Source organism: Scyliorhinus torazame, chromosome 28 (genome assembly GCF_047496885.1).
Source record: "Scyliorhinus torazame isolate Kashiwa2021f chromosome 28, sScyTor2.1, whole genome shotgun sequence".
NCBI classification, from domain to species: domain Eukaryota; kingdom Metazoa; phylum Chordata; class Chondrichthyes; order Carcharhiniformes; family Scyliorhinidae; genus Scyliorhinus; species Scyliorhinus torazame.
Window position 1 is genome coordinate 23,810,853 of NC_092734.1, and position 20,621 is coordinate 23,831,473.

Below are 20,621 nucleotides of genomic sequence, written 5' to 3' on the forward strand. Positions count from 1 at the left end.
CATCCAGGAGAGATCAATGTGTTCCTTTTAGGAGAGATCAATGTGTTTCATCCAGGAGAGATCAATGTGTTCCATCCAGGAGAGATCAATGTGTTCCATCCAGGAGAGATCAATGTGTTCCATCCCAGAGAAATCAATGTGTCCCATCCAGGACAGATCAATGTGTTCCATCCAGGAGAGATCAATGTGTTCCATCCAGGAGAGATCAATGTGTTCCATCCAGAAGAGATAAATGTGTTCCATCCCAGAGGGATCAATGTGTTCCATCCCAGAGAGATCAATGTGTTCCATCCAGGAGAGATCAATGTGTTCCATCCAGGAGAGATCAATGTGTTCCATCCAGAAGAGATCAACGTGTCCCATCCAGGAGAGATCAATGTGTTCCTTTTAGGAGAGATCAATGTGTTCCATCCCGCAGAGATCAATGTGTCCCATCCTGGAGAGATCAATGTGTTCCATCCAGGAGAGATCAATGTATTCCATCCCGGAGAGATCAATGTGTTCCATCCCAGAGAGATCAACGTGTCCCATTCAGGAGGGATCAATGTGTTCCATCCCGGAGAGATCAATGTGTTCCTTTTAGGAGAGATCAATGTGTTCCTTTTAGGAGAGATCAATGTGTCCCATCCAGGAGAGATCAATGTGCTCCATCCAGGAGAGATCAATGTGTTCCGTCCAGGAGAGAACAATGCGACCCTTCCTGGAGAGATCAATGTGTTCCATCGAGGAGAGATCAATGTGTCCCATCCAGGAGAGATCAAGGTGTTCCATCCAGGAGAGATCAATGTGTTCCTTTTAGGAGAGATCAATGTGTTCCATCCAGGAGAGATCAATGTGTTCCATCCCGGAGAGATCAATGTGTTCCATCCCGGAGAGATCAATGTGTCCCATCCCGGAGTGATCAATGTGTTCCTTTTAGGAGAGATCAATGTGTTCCATCCAGGAGAGATCAATGTGTTCCTTTTAGGAAAGATTAATGTATTCCATCCAGAGGATATCAATGTGTTCCATCCCGGAGAGATCAATGTGTTCCGTCCTGGAGAGATCAATGTGTCCCATCCAGGAGAGATCAATGTTGTCCTTTTAGGAGAGATCAATGTGTTCCTTTTAGGAGAGATCAATGTGTCTCATCCAGGAGAGATCAATGTGTTCCATCCTGGAGAGATCAATGTGTTCCATCCAGGAGAGATCAATGTGTTCCATCCCAGAGAGATCAATGTGTTCCTTTTAGGAGAGATCAATTTGTTCCATCCAGGAGAGATCAATGTGTTCCATCCCAGAGAGATCAATGTGTCCCATGCAGGAGTGATCAATGTGTTCCATCCAGGAAAGATCAATGTGTTCCATCCAGGAGAGATCAATGTGTTCCATCCAGGAGAGATCAATGTGTTCCATCCCAGAGAGATCAATGTGTTCCATCCAGAAGAGATAAATGTGTTCCATCCCCGAGGGATCAATGTGTCTCATGCAGGAGTGATCAATGTGTTCCATCCAGGAGAGATCAATGTGTTCCATCCAGGAGAGATCAATGTGTTCCATTCAGAAGAGATCAACGTGTCCCATCCAGGAGAGATCAGTGTGTTCCTTTTAGGAGAGATCAATGTGTTCCATCCCGGAGTGATCAATGTGTTCCTTTTAGGAGAGATCAATGTGTTCCATCCAGGACAGATCAATGTGTTCCTTTTAGGAGAGATCAATGTGTTCCATCCCGCAGAGATCAATGTGTCCCATCCTGGAGAGATCAATGTGTTCCATCCAGGAGAGATCAATGTGTTCCATCCCGGAGAGATCAATGTGTTCCATCCCAGAGAGATAAATGTGTTCCATTCAGGAGAGATCAATGTGTTCCATCCAGAAGATATCAATGTGTTCCTTTTAGGAGAGATCAATGTGTTCCATCCTAGAGAGATCAATGTGTCCCATTCAGGTGAGATCAATGTGTTCCATCCAGAAGAGATCAATGTGTTCCTTTTAGGAGAGATCAATGAGTTCCTTTTAGGAGAGATCAATGTATTCCATCCAGGAGAGATCAATGTGTTCCTTTTAGGAGAGATCAATGTGTCCCATCCAGGAGAGATCAATGTGTTCCATCCAGGAGAGATCAATGTGTTCCATCCAGGAGAGATCAATGTGTTCCATCTAGGAGAGATCAATGTGTTCCATCCAGGAGAGATCAATGTGTTCCACCCCGGAGAGATCAATGTGTTCCTTTTAGGAGAGATCAATGTGTTCCATCCAGGAGAGATCAATGTGTTCCACCCCGGAGAGATCAATGTGTCCCATGCAGGAGTGATCAATGTGTTCCAACCAGGAGAGATCAATGTGTTCCATCCAGAAGAGATCAATGTGTTCCACCCCGGAGAGACCAATGTGTTCCTTTTCGGAGAGATCAATGTGTTCCAACCTGGATAGATCAATGTGTTCCTTTTAGGAGAGGTCAATGTGTTCCTTTTAGGCGAGGTCAATGTGTTCTATCCCGGATAGATCAATGTGTTCCTTTTAGGAGAGGTCAATGTGTCCCATCCCGGAGAGATCAATGTGTTCCATCCCAGAGAGATCAATGTGTCCGATCCCGGAGAGATCAATGTGTTCCATCCCAGAGAGATCAATGTGTCCCATCCAGGAGAGATCAATGTGTTCCATCCCAGAGAGATCAATGTGTCCCATCCCGGAGAGATCAATGTGTCCCATATAGGAGAGATCAATATGTCCCATCCCTGGGAGATCAATGTGTCCCATCCCGGAGAGTCCCATCAAGGAGAGATCAAGATGTCCCATCCAGGAGAGATCAATGTGTTCCATCCCAGAGAGATCAATGTGTTCCATCCAGGAGAGATCAATGTGTCCCATCCCGGAGAGATCAATGTGTCCCATCCCGGAGTGTCCCATTGAGGAGAGATCAATACATCCCATCCAGGAGAGATCAATGTGTTCCATCCCAGAGAGATCAATGTGTCCCATCCCAGAGAGATCAATGTGTCCCATCCCGGAGAGTCCCATTGAGGAGAGATCAATACATCCCATCCAGGAGAGATCAATGTGTTCCATCCAGGAGAGATCAATGTCTCCCATCCCAGAGAGATCAATGTGTCCCATCCCGGAGAAATCAATGTGTCCCATCCAGGAGAGATCAATATGTTCCATCCAGGAGAGATCAATGTGTTCCATCCCAGAGAGATCAATGTGTTCCATCCCAGAGAGATCAATGTGTCCCATCCCGGAGAGATCAATGTGTCCCATCCAGGAGAGATCAATATGTTCCATCCAGGAGAGATCAATGTGTTCCATCCCAGAGAGATCAATGTGTCCCATCCTGGAGAGATCAATATGTTCCATCCAGGAGAGATCAATGTGTTCCATCCCAGAGAGATCAATGTGTTCCATCCCAGAGAGATCAATGTGTCCCATCCCGGAGAGATCAATGTGTCCCATCCAGGAGAGATCAATATGTTCCATCCAGGAGAGATCAATGTGTTCCATCCCAGAGAGATCAATGTGTCCCATCCAGGAGAGATCAATATGTTCCATCCAGGAGAGATCAATGTGTTCCATCCCAGAGAGATCAATGTGTTCCATCCCAGAGAGATCAATGTGTCCCATCCAGGAGAGATCAATGTGTTCCTTTTAGGAGAGATCAATGTGTTCCATCCCGCAGAGATCAATGTGTCCCATCCTGGAGAGATCAATGTGTTCCATCCAGGAGAGATCAATGTGTTCCATCCCGGAGAGATCAATGTGTTCCATCCCAGAGAGATCAAGGTGTCCCATTCAGGAGGGATCAATGTGTTCCATCCCGGAGAGATCAATGTGTTCCTTTTAGGAGAGATCAATGTGTTCCTTTTAGGAGAGATCAATGTGTCCCATCCAGGAGAGATCAATGTGCTCCATCCAGGAGAGATCAATGTGTTCCGTCCAGGAGAGAACAATGCGACCCTTCCTGGAGAGATCAATGTGTTCCATCCAGGAGAGATCAATGTGTCCCATCCAGGAGAGATCAATGTGTTCCATCCAGGAGAGATCAATGTGTTCCATCCAGGAGAGATCAATGTGTTCCATCCCAGAGAGATCAATGTGTTCCATCCAGAAGAGATAAATGTGTTCCATCCCCGAGGGATCAATGTGTCTCATGCAGGAGTGATCAATGTGTTCCATCCAGGAGAGATCAATGTGTTCCATCCAGGAGAGATCAATGTGTTCCATTCAGAAGAGATCAACTTGTCCCATCCAGGAGAGATCAGTGTGTTCCTTTTAGGAGAGATCAATGTGTTCCATCCCGGAGTGATCAATGTGTTCCTTTTAGGAGAGATCAATGTGTTCCATCCAGGACAGATCAATGTGTTCCTTTTAGGAGAGATCAATGTGTTCCATCCCGCAGAGATCAATGTGTCCCATCCTGGAGAGATCAATGTGTTCCATCCAGGAGAGATCAATGTGTTCCATCCCGGAGAGATCAATGTGTTCCATCCCAGAGAGATAAATGTGTTCCATTCAGGAGAGATCAATGTGTTCCATCCAGAAGAGATCAATGTGTTCCTTTTAGGAGAGATCAATGTGTTCCATCCCAGAGAGATCAATGTGTTCCATCCCAGAGAGATCAATGTGTCCCATCCCGGAGAGATCAATGTGTCCCATCCCAGAGAGATCAATGTGTTCCATCCAGGAGAGATCAATGTGTTCCATCCCGGAGAGATCAATGTGTTCCATCCCAGAGAGATCAATGTGTCCCATCCCGGAGAGTCCCATCCAGGAGAGATCAATATGTCCCATCCAGGAGAGATCAATGTGTTCCATCCAGGAGAGATCAATGTGTTCCATCCCGGAGAGATCAATGTGTCCCATCCAGGAGAGATCAATGTGTCCATCCAGGAGAGATCAATGTGTTCCATCCCGGAGAGATCAATGTGTTCCTTTTAGGAGAGATCAATGTGTCCCATTCAGGAGAGATCAATGTGTCCCCTCCCGGAGAGATCAATGTGTTCCATCCAGGAGAGATCAATGTGATCCATCCGAGAGAGATCAATGTGTTCCATCCCAGAGAGATCAATGTGTCCCATCCCGGAGAGTCCTATCCAGGAGAGATCATTATGTCCCATCCAGGAGAGATCAATGTGTCCCCTCCCGGAGAGATCAATGTGTCCCCTCCCGGGGAGATCAATGTGTTCCATCCAGGAGAGATATCGTACATCAGGAATTTGCAGGACTGGAATCTGCTTGAGACTCTTGTCCGTGTGTACATGTACTTATCACTATAAATAGCTACCAGAGTATATTTTGCCTCAGAGATTCCAAAGTTTGATCTTAGGAATTGACCAGTAGGTGGTGCTGCAGGTTGATATTTCGATCAGCTTGGAGCTAAATTCACTGTGAAATCAGTGCCAGCGAGAAAGAAGTCAATCTTTGTAGAGGATGGGGAAGTCAAATTCTTGGACTCATTTTGTGGAATTTTCCATTCTCTGTGCAGAGTGGTGGCTGGGCTGAGAAAATGGGCGTGTAGCCTCATCAACAACATAGTCGGCCTTTCTCACCCATACAAAATAAACCTGGTGTGACCCATGCCGTCATGCAGGTGGGTCGGAGACAGAATAAGGCCGCAGCGTAGAATCCCGGAAAACCTCCGCTAGGCAATACAGGAACCCCCCCTCCCCCTCCCCCCCCCCTCCCACACACACAGAGACCCCACCCCATGGATGCAGGGACCCCCACCCCACACAGACATGAGGGAACTCCTCACCACATGCACAAAGGGGGTACCCTTCCCCCTTAAGCACAAGAGGAACCCCTCCCCCCTGGACACAGGGGACCCGCACATGGACTTGGGGACCCCCCCTTTGGCACAAAAGAAATCATTAGCAGAGGCAGAGATTACCTTGAAGAAGGCAATAGAGATTGCCCAAGGGCTGCACCTTATGGAGAAGAAGGTAAAAGCAATTAAGCATCACCGGCCACCAAATATATGTCAGAATTGAAATTGTTTTTCGGAATGGTGAATTATTACGGAAGATTTATTCCTAATCTTTCTCCAATTTTGGGCATCCCTACACACACTGCTCGAGAAGCACCAGAGGTGTTATGGGAGAGAGCATCAGAAAGAAGCCTTTGCACAGGTTAAATTAGCTTTGCAGTCACACAATTTCTCAGTTCATTTTGACCCCTCAATAGAGATTATTCTTACCTGCGATACTTCTCCTAATCGGAGCGGTTTTAAGGTGGAAGATGGTGCGGAAAGGCTTATTGTCTCTACCCCGCGGATTCTGACCAATGCTCAAAAAGCTTCTTCTCAAATCAATAAAGAGGGACTGGCCGTAATGTTTGGCGTGAAGAAGTTCCATCAATATGTTTATAGACGGCACTTCATAGCAGTTACCGACCACAAACATCTGTTGGGCTTATTTAGGAAGGATAAGTCGATTTCTCCCATAGATTCCGCTACGGTCCAAGGCTGGACCCTATTATTAGCAGCCCAGGCGAATACTTTTCAGCATAGAATGGGCACACAAACATAACTCGCGGATGCTTTAAGCCACCTTCCACTGCTAGAAAGTATACCGCCTTACCATAAAGTACACCATCTCCGCCAGTACCATAGGAAAGTATACCATCTCCGCCAGTAACACAGGAGAGTATACCACCTCCACCAGTAGCACAGGAGAGTATACCACCTCCACCAGTAGCACAGGAGAGTATACCATCTCGGCCAGTAGCACAGGAGAGTATACCACCTCCGCCAGTACCACAGGAGAGTATACCACCTCCACCAGTAACACAGGAGAGTATACCACCTCCGCCAGTACCACAGGAGAGTATACCACCTCCGGCAGTAGCACAGGAGAGTATACCACCTCCACCAGTAACACAGGAGAGTATACCACCTCCACCAGTAACACAGGAGAGTATACCACCTCCACCAGTACCACAGGAAATTGTTCTTGATCTGAACATTCTCGATACACTTCCAGGGTTGATGTGACAAATCATGTTTTGGAACCAGAAGGACCCTGTATTATCTGAAGTTAAGCATTTGTCCCTCCTGGGCTGGCATTATGATAATAGGTCTGAGCATTAAGACCCTTTCAGAGAAGAAAAGACGCGTTAAGTTACGAAGACGGCGTATTATTATGGGGAGCAAACGTGGCCGTTCCCGTGGTTGTTACATGAGTTACGCTCGGGATGACAAAGGTGGAAATGTTCACATGCAGCTATGTGTGGTGGACTGGAATGGATATGACATAGGGAATCTGGTCAAAGCAATGTCAAATGCAATGTGACGCTCTCCGACGGCGCTCCGACGATTCTCTGCCGACCAGAGAATCGGTGCCATTGGCGCCGGCGTGGTCGACACGGCGCCGTTCGGGGGCCGCTCAACATGGCCCCCCCCCGGCGATTCTCCCCGCGCGATGTGCCGAGTGCTCGCCGAGTTAGGCCGAGTCCCGCCAGCGCGTTCCCGTGTGATCATGCTGCGGGGAGTGGCCTGGCGGGGGGGGGGGCGAGGGGGGGATCCGACTCCGGGGGAGGGGGGGGCCTCCACAGTGGCCTGGCCCATGATCGGGGCCTACCGATCGGCGGTTGGGTGTATCCTGGTGGGAGCCTATGTTCCTCCGCCCGGGCCCCTGTAGGTCTCCGACATGTTGTGGCGGGACCGGCGCAGAGACGGCAACCCACACGCATGCGCAAACTCGCGACGGCCGTGCTGACGCCCGTATTGGCAGCTGGAGCAGCGTGAGGCTCTCCAGTGCCGTGCTGGCCCCCTGTGCAGAGCAGGATCGCTGATCCGAGGGGCCAGATGACGCTGTCGTAAAACGCTCCGGCGTTTACGATGGCGTCAACACTCAGCCCCAGAATCGGAGAATCCCACCCCATGTTCCTGCTCAGAATAGATGCACATTCCAAGGGGTTGTACAAACACAAAATTAAGTCCACGACCTCATCAGCAGCGGTAGAGAAAATGCGACAAATATTTCAACGAGTACAGTCCCAGTCTACTCAACCTCTTCTCGTAATTCAACCCACTAAACTCTGGGATTAACCTAGTGAATCTCCTCTGCACACCCTCCAGCGCCAGTACATCCTCAGGTAAGGAGACCAAAACTGAACACAATACTCCAGATGTGGCCTCACTAACACCTTATACAGTTGCAGCATGATTTTCTATTGTATCAGTGGTTGCTGCCACATCTTTGTCTAAAGCTACTGCTCGCTCTTCAGTCTTGTCTGCCTCCCCTTCCCGCATTGTTTTCTTTTCCTCAAACTCTTCATCATCGACTTGGAGTTTCACATGAGCATCTTTGAGCTCTGCCAGGTCAATTTCCTTTGTTGTCACAATTACAATCTCCTCCACAAACTCAAACTCAAGGGTGATCTTTGTCTTGGTTGTGGCGTAAGAAGACTGTGTCAGATATTGGGGTTGCCTGTATGTATTGGCTGAAGGAAGCTCTCAGTACCTGATCCAAATCTTGTCTCCTCACCTTCAAGGAGTTTCCTTAATAAAGAAATAGACGATAGTTAATATTGAAAAGTGTGAAGTGAAGCATTTTGGTAGGAAGGACATGGAGCGACAATATAAAATAAGGGGGTTCAGGAGCAGAGAGACCTGAGTGCATCTGTGCATCAATCATTGAAGGTGGCAGGACAGGTGGAGAGAGCAGTTAATAAAGCAGACAGTATTCTGGGCTTTATCTAGAGGAGCATAAAGCACAAGAGCAAGGAGGTCATGCTGAACTTATACAAGATACTAGTTTGACCTCAGCTGGAATATTGTGCACAGTTCTGGGCACCACATTGGAAGGATGTGAACACATTGGAGAGAGTGTAGAGGAGGTTTACAGGAATGTTTCCAGGGTTGAGAAACTTCAGTTGTGAGGATGAATTGGAGAGATTGGGACTTTCCCCCTTGGAGGATTGAAGGTTAAGAGGAGATTTGATCGAGAATGTACTGCCTGGAAGTGTGGACGAGGCAGGTTCAATCGAGACATTCAAGAGGGGATTAGATGATTGTTTGAATTGAAACAATGTGCAGGGGTACGGGGACAAGTCAGGGGAACGGCACTCAGTTCTGGCTGCTGTTGCTGGTAGTCACTGTTTGCTGAGTTTTGACTATATGGATTTAAACAGTTCACTCCTGGAACCATGTTTTGTTATGCTCTCGACGTAGCAGAAGCTGCTTCCTTGATGTGCACTCTGACAAAGGAAGGTTCAGACTTGGAGATAGCTTTAACACATTTATTGAACTATTAACAATTCTCCTACTTGGATTTGACGCTACTGTTAATCCTGCTATAGCTATTCAGACTGACTAACCAGTCTGCTACAATCCATGTGGTGGGAGTGATGTTCAATCAACTCTGTGTCTGTACTCACTGAGAGTCTAAACTGGAAAGAGACTGAGCATGTGTGATGTGTCCTTTTATATGGGTGTGTGTAATGCCCCCCTGTGGTAGTGTCACCTCTGGGTGTGTCTTGACTGCCCATTGGTCGTGTCTTATCTTACTGACCTATTGGTTGCCTGTGTGTCATGTCTCTGGTGTTCCCTCTAGTGCTCTAGTGTCTGGCTAGGTGTAATGTATGTACATTAACCCTTTGTGTACTTACAGTGAAGTATATCACCACAGCACTCAGTCATGATGCTCGTTTAGAGAGCTGGTGCAGACACGATGGGCCAAAAGGCCTCCTTCTACACCGTAACAATCCTGTGATTCTCTGATCTGAAAGTTTCAAAACTGAGATTAAGAGATTTGGATCAGACAAGCTTATTAAGGGACGACTGAACTGAGGCAGGTAGATGGGGTTACGATATTGACCAGGCATGATCTAATTGAACAATAGAACTGGTTTGAGGGCCTGAATGATCTACTCCTGTTCCTATGAAACTATCATAAAAGAAGGAGTCATTGCTCCTGCCAGCCTGGAGTGTTGCTGTATGTTCCTACTGACTGCAGAATGACTGCATCTGCCCAGCACTGCAGCTGAACAAATGCAAATAGATTTATCAATGAGTCAGGTCAAATGCATGGTTGTTGTGTTACTGTAATACATTGAACATGAGAGATAGTTGTATAGATGTTTCCGGAATGCTGCAGTTTTAACCATTTCCCAGCCTGCGGTGTCCTGGCCAATATTTATTCCTCAGACATGATCACCAAAACAGATGCCCCCTTCATTTCTCTCATTGTTGTTTGTGGGAATGGCTGAACAGAGGCTCGCTGCCACATTTCCCTGTGCTCCAAAAGTATCCTGCGCTCTCTGAGGGACGCGTGGATGTCCTGAAGATGTGACCGGCGCTACATAAACGCAAGTTTGTTTTTCAAGAGAAATTTCAATCATTTCCATTGATGAATAACTGACATCTATAATCAGTTTAGTCACTTCACCATTAGTTGTGGGAGGTCTGGGAAGAAACTGAAAGGAACTCTTAAAGTTGCTCGAAATAATTCTACTCGGCAACATCTATCGCTCTGAATCTCTACAGGTCAGGTACGTGTTAAAATTATTATTTTATCCCAAACCTTTTGTTACAATGTTTTAGCAACTTGATGCCTTATAGTTGAACTTGGCAGCTGAACGTAACATTATAAATTAGCATTGTCAAAATGCATCGATTTGTAACTCCAGAAATCTTTAACCCCGCATCTCTGCTACATCTGTGTTGTGCTGCTGTGTAGATCTACTGGATATTCTACACCCTGTGCTTGATCCAATTCAAGACCAGTACACGGGTTATAATCAGCCCTACCTGTAGGGGGCAATATCCATGGACTCTGTTGCGGCCATGGTGTGAATGGTCGCACACAGGGCAGCTCCTGCTTGAAGGCGTAGAAAAGAGCTTTGGAGGGGCGTTTTATTTTATTTTCCTCCAATGTGGAGGGTTTTTACTTCCTTTTTACTGTTGGATTGACAAAGAATAGCAGGGGTGAAAATGTTTGTGAGGGGACGGCTGTCCCCACCCCCCTCCTGCTGCCTGGGGCTGTGCTTTTCCTTTTTGTTTGTCTTTGGGGGACCTGTGGTTCGAGATTACAGGCACAATTACAGGGACAATTTGATAGGTTGATGATGTGAAGGGCAGTAGGGCCAGAGACAGGTTTAGATACCTGGGGATTCAGGTAGCAAGGGATTGGGTGATGCTACACAAATGGAATTTAACAAAACTGTTGGAAGAGGTTAGGGAGGACCTGAAGAGGTGGGACACGCTGCACTTGACTTTGGCAGGGAGGGGTCCAAGTGGTGAAGATGAACATTCTGACAAGGTTCCTGTTCATATGCCAGACACTCCCGATCCTTGTATCGAAGACCTTCTTTCGAAAACTGGATATGATTATTTCAGACTTTCTATGGGCAGGGAAGGTGCCAAGGGTTAAGAGGACCCTGCTGCAGAGACGGAGACAGAAGGGAGGGTTGACGTTGCCGAACCTGCTACATTATTACTGGGCGGCGAACATGGAGAAGGTGAGGTGGTAGTGGAAAGGAGAAGGTGGTAGGATGGAGGAAGAATTCTGTAGGAGGTCCAGCTTGAGGGCTATGGTGATGGCAGCATTGCCAATGTTGCCAAGGGAACATACGGAGAGCCCTTTAGGATCGTGGGGATGGTGGTGTTAACGCCGTAGTGCGAAAACCACGGTTTTGAGTCAGGGGGGATAGATGGCATGTATAGTAATAGTAATAATTCCTATTAGTGTCACAAGTACATTAACACTGTAATGAAGTTACTGTGAAAATCCCCTAGTTGCCACATTCCGGCGCCTGTTCGGTGACACAGAGGGAGAATTCAGAATGTCCAATTCACCCAAAAGCATGTCTTTCTTAGGAAGTGGCGAGAAGTGGGGCTTGTTAAGGTGAGGGATCTGTACCTGGAAGAGGGATTTGCCAGTATAGAGGAACTGAAGTAGAGGGTAGAGTTCCCGAGAGGAAGTGAGTTTAGGTGCCTGCAAGTAAGGGACTTTGTGTGGAAGGCTTGGAAAGAGTTCCCCAGGTTGCTGAGGCACACCCTGTTGGAGCGATTGCTGCTTCCAGATGTGGAAGGGGAGGACAGGATCGGAGACATATACAGGTGGTTGGGAGAGCAGGGAGGTGAGCAGGTGATGAAGATTAAGGAAAAGTGGGAGGGGGAACTGGGAGGGGAGATAATCTGGGGAGAATGGAGTGAGGCGCTACGAAGGGTAAATGCGACCTCCTCGTGTGCAAGGATGAGCCTGATACAGTTCAAGGCGGTACACGAGGTACACATGACTCGGGCAAGAATGAGTAGGTTCTTCCAGGGAGTGGCAGATGAGTGTGAGAAGTGTGGGCGAGGACCAACGAATGATGTTCATATGTTCTGGGGCTGCGAAAAGTTGGGGAGATTCTGGGTGGGAGTGTTCGCGGCACTGACAAGGATAGTGGGGGTGGAGTTTGAGCCGGATCCTATGGTGGCGATATTTGGGATATCGGAGAAGCCGGAGCTGGTGGAGGGAAGGAGGGCCAATGTTGTGGCCTTCGCCTCTCTGATTGTCGGGTGAAGAATTCTGCAGGAGTGGTATTCAGCAATGCCACCGGGGCTACGACTTGGCATGGGTGACTTATATGACTTTCTTCGGTTGGAAAAGATTAAGTACGAATTAAGGGGTTCAGCAGACGACTTCGAGGCAAGGTAGGCCGTGTTTGAGGAGCTCTTTATTACGGGGGTGAGGGAGGAGAGTGAAAAAGGAGAAAATCCGTACAAACTGTATAGTTGTGTGTTGGGGAATTTGTTCCCCGAATTGTTTATGTTTTGTAACCATTTACATACGTTTGGAATAAAATAATTTTTTTAAAAAAAGGAGACAATCTAGAGCCATTTAGACAATCAGTAGAACTTGATATTCCCTCAGGCAATGAGTCAACTTCTATTGAATCTCTAAATTAATTTCCCAATTGATGTACAGTACCCTGAAATTTGTTTAAGGATTATGTTGGAATACAAATGGAAAATCTAAGCAGATCATGTCACTGTGAAATACATTCTTACCTGCTATTCGATTAGTTCTGAATGGTGCCTCTTCTCGATCTTGTTCAGCTGTTTCTCCAGAGACTCCTCCCTCCCTCTCACTGTCTCCAGCTCCAGCTTCTGTAGTTGTCGATTGTGCTCACTGATCTCCTGCCTTGTGTTCTGTAGAGTTTCCCTGTTTGCTGCTGCTGCATCGTTGAGTTTGACCACTCTGGATGTTGTAATATTCTTGTCGGATGCCCTGATTTACTACGAGAAATGATTTATTTACTTTAACTGTGGGTAAACTATATACAGGACAAAAGATGAAAAACAGTAAAATCATGCAAAGCAACCTCTCTTTTCAAATTCCTCCAGCCAGTCTGAGGTCAGCTGACTTTAACATTCACTTATATACTAGTGAGACTCCTAGCGGTCAGTCGGTGAATTACAACACAATCATCATATCACTACAGATGTGAACCATTCCTCTGCTTGCTGCATGTTCACATTGGAGTGTCCTTCCATCTGAGCTCGAATCTCTCTCAGGGCCCCCGTCAGGTCAGGCTTCAGCAAATCTTTTGCCTCGACGCTAACCTGTGAATCCTGGACCTGAGAGAAGAGGTCAGCCAACTCCTCCTCGTGATTGTTCTTGAGAAACTCAATCTCATCGATGAGAGATTGTGCTTTCCGTTCCAGCTCTAATTTGATCAGATTTGTATTGTCCCTGTCTTTCTGACAGGCCTGAATACTTGCTTCAGTCTCAATTGCTTCACAGCTCCAGGGTCCCAGGTTCGATTCCCGGCCTGGGTCACTGTCTGTGCGGAGTCTGCACGTCCTCCCCGTGTCTGCGTGGGGTTCCTCCGGGTGCTCCGGTTTCCTCCCACAGGCCAAAGATGTGCAGGTTAGGTCAATGGGCCATGTTGAATTGCCCATAGTGTCCCAAAAAGGTTCGGTGGGGTTACGGGGATAGGGCGGAGGTGTACGGATTGGGTGGAGGTGTGGGCATTGGTAGAGTGCTCTTTCTAAGGGCCGGTGCAGACTCGATGGGCCAAATGGACTTCTTCTACACTGTAAATTGTATGATTCTATAATTCCATGTTGATGTTTGTCTTTCTCCCTCATATTTCCTCTTCAACCGTTGGAGATCTTTCCCCAGGTGATCGTGGTCCAGGTGAATTTGCGTCTTCTGCCTTTCAGTCTCTTGGATGAGGCTTCGTGTCCCAGTGATCTCATTGCTCATTGATCTTTGGAAGCTACGTTGGCCTTTCTCGTAAGGTCTGTGATCTCTGCCTCCGTCCCTCACTCAGTTGCTCCAGCTGGCGGACCTTGCCGACGAACCCAGCAAAGTGGTCGTTGAGGCCCTGCATCAGCTCTTTCTCGCTGACACCACTTGGCGAGCTCCACGAGAGAGGCTGGGCAGGCTGAATTCCGTCACTTCCTGCCGGTTTATATCCTCCAGTCACAGGCTTGAGGGATGACCTGGACCAGTCCTGGAAACTGAACTCTCTGCCTGGGAAGTCCAGCCTGCGATTCAAGGTCCTGGAGGAGACCGAGTGCAATTTCCCAAAAGGAGCGAGACTGTGAGACTGCTAAGCCTGGCTCATTCTGCAGCTGTTGGACTGTGCCAGAATTCGATCTCATTCTTTCCTCTCTGTCTTGTACAGCGAGTGCTAGTGGTGACTTTGCAAAAAAGAACCTGATTCTCTGCTTACTAAAGAGGAACGTTAATGCCTCTGCTTAATTTCTGTCCTGCATTTCGAATGGCAATATTGACAGCCCAGGCAATTTGATTTCTTTGCTTTGGTAAGATTGAGACTTAATTGTGAAAAATCAATTTGTTTCGAGTTTCAAAGTAAATTTGCAGAAAATTCCCCTGACTTGCAAATGTAGAATATTGTTTCATTCCCAGATAATCAGGGGCTGTTTAGCACAGGGCTAAATCGCTGGCTTTGAAAGCAGGTCAAGGCAGGCCAGCAGCACGGTTCAATTCCTGTACTAGCCTCCCCGAACAGGTGCCGGAATGTGGCGACTAGGGGCTTTTCACAGTAACTTCATTTGAAGCCTACTTGTGACAATAAGCCATTTTCATTTCATAATTGCCGACTCCATGTCAGGAACATGTCCTTCTGTATTCTGCTGGGTCTGGTCCCTGGATATTCCTGGCGGCAGTATTCATTTTAACACATGGCTTCCAAATAGGCTTAAGCTGCGACCGTATACAAACAAACCCATTCTAAATCTTCGGCATTTAGCCTCCGCTTAGTCTCTAAGGAGTCTCGGATCATTCAAGTAATTGATTCCAGCAAAGTACAGCTCTGGTAATGTGGAGTACAAAGCTCTGGTTCACTCAAGGTGTGGAGTGCACGCTGAACAGTAATCCCCTCTTCAATGCAAGCCTTTATTTTGAAGCTTGCCATAAATTGTTAGGGTTGGATGAACTTCTAACAATCTTTTGTCCATAAAACAGTCTTTCTTCAGTAAAACTAGCTTTTGATCATGCTGTGGTTTGACCCAGCTATCTTTCTCTGCGCTGAAACCAATCTAAGAACTGAGTTTACAGAGTCACAAAGCTCTTACAGCATTGAAAAAGATCCTTCGGCCCATCGTGTTAGTGCTGGCCATCAAGTACCTATCTACTCTAATCCCCTTTTCCAGCACTTGGTCCGTAGCCTTGCATGATATGGCATTTCAAGGGCTCACCTAAATATTTCTCAAATGTTATGAGGATGTCCGCCTCTACCATGGGCGGCACGGTAGCACAGTGGTTAGCACTGTTGCTTCACAGTGCCAGGAACCCGGGTTTGATTCCCGGCTTGGGTCACTGCCTGTGCGGAGTCTGCACGTTCCCCCCGTATCTGCGTGCGTTTCCTCCGGGTGCTCCGGTTTCCTCCCACAGTCCGAAGATGTGCAGGTTAAGTGGATTGGCCACGCTAAATTGCCCTTAATGTCCAAAAAAGGTTGGGTAAGGTTACTGGGTTACAGGGATAGGGTGGAGGTGTGGGCTTGGGTGGGGTGTTCTTTCCAAGGGCGGTGCAGACTTGATGGACCAAATGGCCTCCTTCTGCGCTGTAAATTCTATGATTTTATGATACCACCCTTTCTGGCAGCGAGTTCCAGATTCCCACCACCCCATGGGAGAAAAGGTTTTTCCTCACATCTCCTCTAAACCTCCTGCCCCTTACCTTCAATCTCCGCCCCCTGGTTATTGACCCCTCTGCTCAGGGGAACAGTTCCTTCCTATTCACCCTACCTACGCCCCTCATAGCTTGTTGCATTTGGCCATCTTCCTATAACTCCCAGACTACAGACATGAAAAATACGAATTCTGTACTTTTCCCTTATTTCTGCCCGAAAACATTGGCGCGAGGGTTGCGAGGACCATGTTGAATGTGTTCAAAATTGAATTCAGCTGCTTTCACTCCTGTGCAACTTGCGATGAAATCCAGATTTTAAAGTGAGAACCGGGATAAGCCAAGGGCATCCTATCCTGGAATTCTGTGGAGAATGATAACTGTTTTGTGCAACATGATTTTGAACACTGAGTTCTTCTTACTGTGATTCAATATTTACTGACACCTGATTAACTGTGGGAGGCGATAACCTCAAGGACAAATATAGATAGAAACTATACCAGGCCCATGTAGTGTTCCTCTACATTCCCTTGAATGTGGACACCTGGGGTACTGTGAGCAGTTCTGGCCTCCTTATCTCTGGCACTGGTTTAGCACAGTGGGCTAAACAGCTGGCTTGTAATGCAGAACAATGCCAGCAGCGCGGGTTCAATTCCCGTACCGGCCTCCCTGAACAGGTGCCGGAATGTGGTGACTAGGGGCTTTTCACAGTAACTTCATTGAAGCCTACTTGTGATAATAAGCTATTATTATTAATACTGAACAACAAATTATAATTCTGCAGGCCATGACTGTTCTCCTCTTCTCTGGAAAGCTCCTCATCTTGATTTCCAACACCACGCAGCCCATTTTAACCTCTCATCAAGATCTCGCCCTTGAATTCTTGTCTGTATATTGTGAATGTGGCCATGAGTTACCAATCCTGTCCTGGGTTGCCAGAATGGTCAACCTGTAACTCGAGACTTTTGTGCCTTGAATCGATTTTTTGACTGTGGAAATATTCTGCACGTGTTAAGATCCACTTTATTTACCAAAGCTTATATACTTGTGGAGGGTTTAAAATTGGTTTGTAACCAATGCTACTTAGTGTAATTATACATTTCAATCGGTTCAAATTGTACAGAAAACTATTTTCAGCTTCTTTGAAGATGTTATCGCGCAATAAAGTCCTAAACTGATTTTCTAATTAGTATTAAAATCAAATAGGAGAAAGTTCAAAATGTTATTATTTTAAGTCTTGTTTCATAGAATTTACAGCGCAGAAGGAGGCCATTCGGCCCATCGAGTCTGCACCGGGGTTTGGAAAGAGCACCCCACCCAAGCCCACAACTCACCCTATCCCCGTAACCCAGCAACGCCACCTAACCTTTTTTTTTGACACTAAGGGGCAATTTAGCGTGGCCAATCCACCTAACCTGCACATCTTTGGACTGTGGGAGGAAACCGGAGCACCCGGAGGAAACCCACGCAGACACGGGGAGAACGTGCAGACTCCGCACAGACAGTGACCCAAGCTGGGAATCGAACCAGGGACCCTGGAGCTGTGAAGCAACAGTGCTAACCACTGTGCTACCATGCTGCCATTTATGCTCTAATTTATGCCATTTATGCTCTAATAAATATAAATAAGGCAATGTTGTTATATAGAGTCTTGGTGAGACCACACCTGGAGTACTGTGAGCAGTTTTGGCCTCCTTACCTATGGCAGCATACGCTGGCCATCGAGAGGGTGCAGCGAATGTTGACCAGACTGATCCCTGGCTTGTCCAGAGTTTAGAAAAATGAGCTCAACAGTGGGGTTGCTGGAAGGATGTTTCCACTGGCTGGCTCTGCACCCAGGAAACACAGGGTGTGAACAGTGGTAAATCCCGCCCACAGTCTCAGAATAAGGGGCGGCCATTTTGGACTGAGTTCAGGGTGGTGCGTCTTTGGAGTTCTCTACCCCAGAGGGCTGTGGAGGCCAATAACAAGAAGGGATATGGGGGTTAGTGCGAGAAGATATAATTGAGGGGGGCCAGCCTACAGTTAAATGACAGAACAGCCTCAAAGGGCCAATGGTCTACTCCTGTCCCTATGTTCCTGAATCCTCAGTGAAACTCCACATTATGCTCCGTATCAAAAGGAAAAGTTTAATTGAGGCTCAATCTCAAGTTTTATTACTCCAAATTTAACTAATCTCATTAAATTAGCACTCCATAAGATTAGCACACATTTCTGAAGGTGCATTTCCCACATAAATACAGGGAGCAGGACATTTACCCTTCAGCGACAGGTAAGATATCCCTCAGCCTCCCAGGACGGTTTCCCAGAGCATCAGTGACGCTACAGCCGGGTTCTTACCACACGGATCGTTTGCCATGGCCTTTGCAGTTGTGGAAGTCCGGTGTGCACTCTGCCTTGGAGAGGCGGGGACTGGCATCGCACATCAAGGTAGACTGCAGGGTGCAGTCATCAGCAGGCCGACAAAACTAATTTACCCAAATGTATCCCTGAGGCACTCGCCATTTTCCCACAGCTGTTCTTGCGGGAACCCCAGAGTTAAAATAAAGGGCAGAGGGTATCTGGGAGGGTAAACCCATGCTTACCATTTGAACAGCAGAGCCACCCTCTTCCCACGGGACGAGAGGATTAAAATTGGGGCCATAGCCTCAAATTTGGCACGTATTTGGAATCAGAGAAAGACAAATACTGATGCAGACACTGAGGTTATCTCAGATGCTTATGTGCTACAGTTTAGCTGCATTCTGATCCTTCCTGTCTGCCTTCCCTTCTGGAATTCGCATCTATTAGTTTGTGTCAGTACTAAACCTATCGATCAGATGTGGTTGGGCAGCACTTTGTGACTTGGACCACTTTGGTACAGATGTTAGATAACTGCATTCGTGGGAATTTTGAAGAAAGCAGTATTTAGTATTGAAACTGTTGTGCACATTCAATGATTAGAATAAATGCCGAGAGTGATGTTTGTGAGTCTTGCCAGTAGGTGGCGCTGTGGGGTGAAATTGGGTTTCAGAACCTTAAATTGCTGAGTCACGGTGCAGGGGAGACGTAACGGAAAGTGGGAAAACAAAACCTCAGTAAAAATGATTTCGGAAATAAAGGCAAAGTCCAACCATTTAAAAGCACACCAACGTGGTGTGGCCTGGACAAGATGGGCCGAATGGCCTCCTTCTGTGCTGTAACTTGTCCATGATTCTATGAACGCTGTTGCCTCTGATATCCAGGTTTTACTGTCTGTGATGGATGATGATCGGATAGTGTCGCTCACTTAAGCTGTGCTGCTATAGCGAGGAGTGGGTCTGGTGCCTCCTGATGGCCAGGTGAGGTACAGCCAGTGTTGTACAATGAGCCGCCACCCCCTAACGTTTGACAAAGGCGGTAAAGGCTGAGTGTTAGGGAGGCCCGTGTTTGATTGCGCCTTCCTCGTGGCTGGTTTCGGTGAACCTGCTCTGTTTATTCCACGCCTGCTGCCTGTGACTGGAATGCCGAACATTAGGAGCTGGGAGCACCAGCTCATCACAATACCCAATCCAGCTTCGCACAGCTGCTCCATTTTCCAGCTGTTTCCCCTCAGATCGTTAGATCGCCAACAACAACTTACATTTATATAACGCCTATAACACAGTGAATGTCCCTGGGCACTTCCTAATGGGGAGGGGGTGGCGTAGTGGTATTGTCACTGGACTAGAAACCAGAAATCCAGGTAATGCTCTGGGGACCCGTGTTCGAATCCTGCCTCTGCAGAGGTGAAATTTGAATTCAATAAAAATCTGGAATTAAAAGTCAAGTGATGACCATGAAACCATTGTCGATTGTCGTAAAAGCCCATCTGGTTCACTAATGTCCTTTAGGGAAGGAATTCTGCCGTCCTTACCTGGTCTGGCCTACATGTGGCTCCAGACCCACAGCAATGTGGTTGACTTGGTTTAGCACAGTGGGCTAAACAGCTGGCTTGTAAAGCAGAACAAGGCCAGCAGCACGGTTCAATTCCCGTACCAGGCGCCGGAATGTGGCGACTAGGGGCTTTTCACAGTAACTTCATTTGAAGCCTACTTGTGACAATAAGCCATTTTCATTTCATTTCTTAACTGCCCCCTCAAGGGCAATTAGGGATGGGCAATAAATGCTGGCACAGCCTGCGGCGTCCACGTCCCATGAACGGACAATAAAATAGAATAAAATTTGACACTGAGTCACATAATGAGGTGTTAGGACAGGTGGCTTGTTAAATATTGAGGTTTGAAGGAATGGTTCAATGGCGGAAAGGTGAAGGGGTTCCGGGGTGGAAATTCCAGAATTTAGCGCATTGACTACTGAAATGGTGACCTCCACGGGTGAGGCAAAGGAAATTGGGGACATGCAAGATGTCAGAGAGTAAGAGGGGTGCAGATAGTTCAGAGGTTTGTAGGACTGGAGGGAGTGACAGAGACAGGGAGGAGGGTATACATGGAGGGATTTGAAGTCCAGGGTGAGAATTTTAAAATCAATGTGGAACTGGGAGCCAGTGAGGTTAGTGACACGTGATGATGGATGGACAGGGCCTGGTGTGAGTTAGG

At 47.2% G+C, this 20,621-nt stretch overlaps 1 protein-coding gene across 1 annotated transcript in view; it reads right to left on the reverse strand.

Moving 5' to 3' along the window:
• LOC140403436 (uncharacterized) overlaps positions 1-20,621 on the reverse strand; it is a 97,096-nt gene that overhangs the window by 65,161 nt on the left and 11,314 nt on the right. The window contains exons 4-5 of the mRNA XM_072491348.1: positions 13,406-13,666; positions 8,129-8,383 (exon numbers count right to left, since the gene is read on the reverse strand). Coding sequence (XP_072347449.1) covers positions 8,129-8,383; positions 13,406-13,666 — 516 coding nt within the window. The remainder of the gene's footprint in view (positions 1-8,128; positions 8,384-13,405; positions 13,667-20,621) is intronic.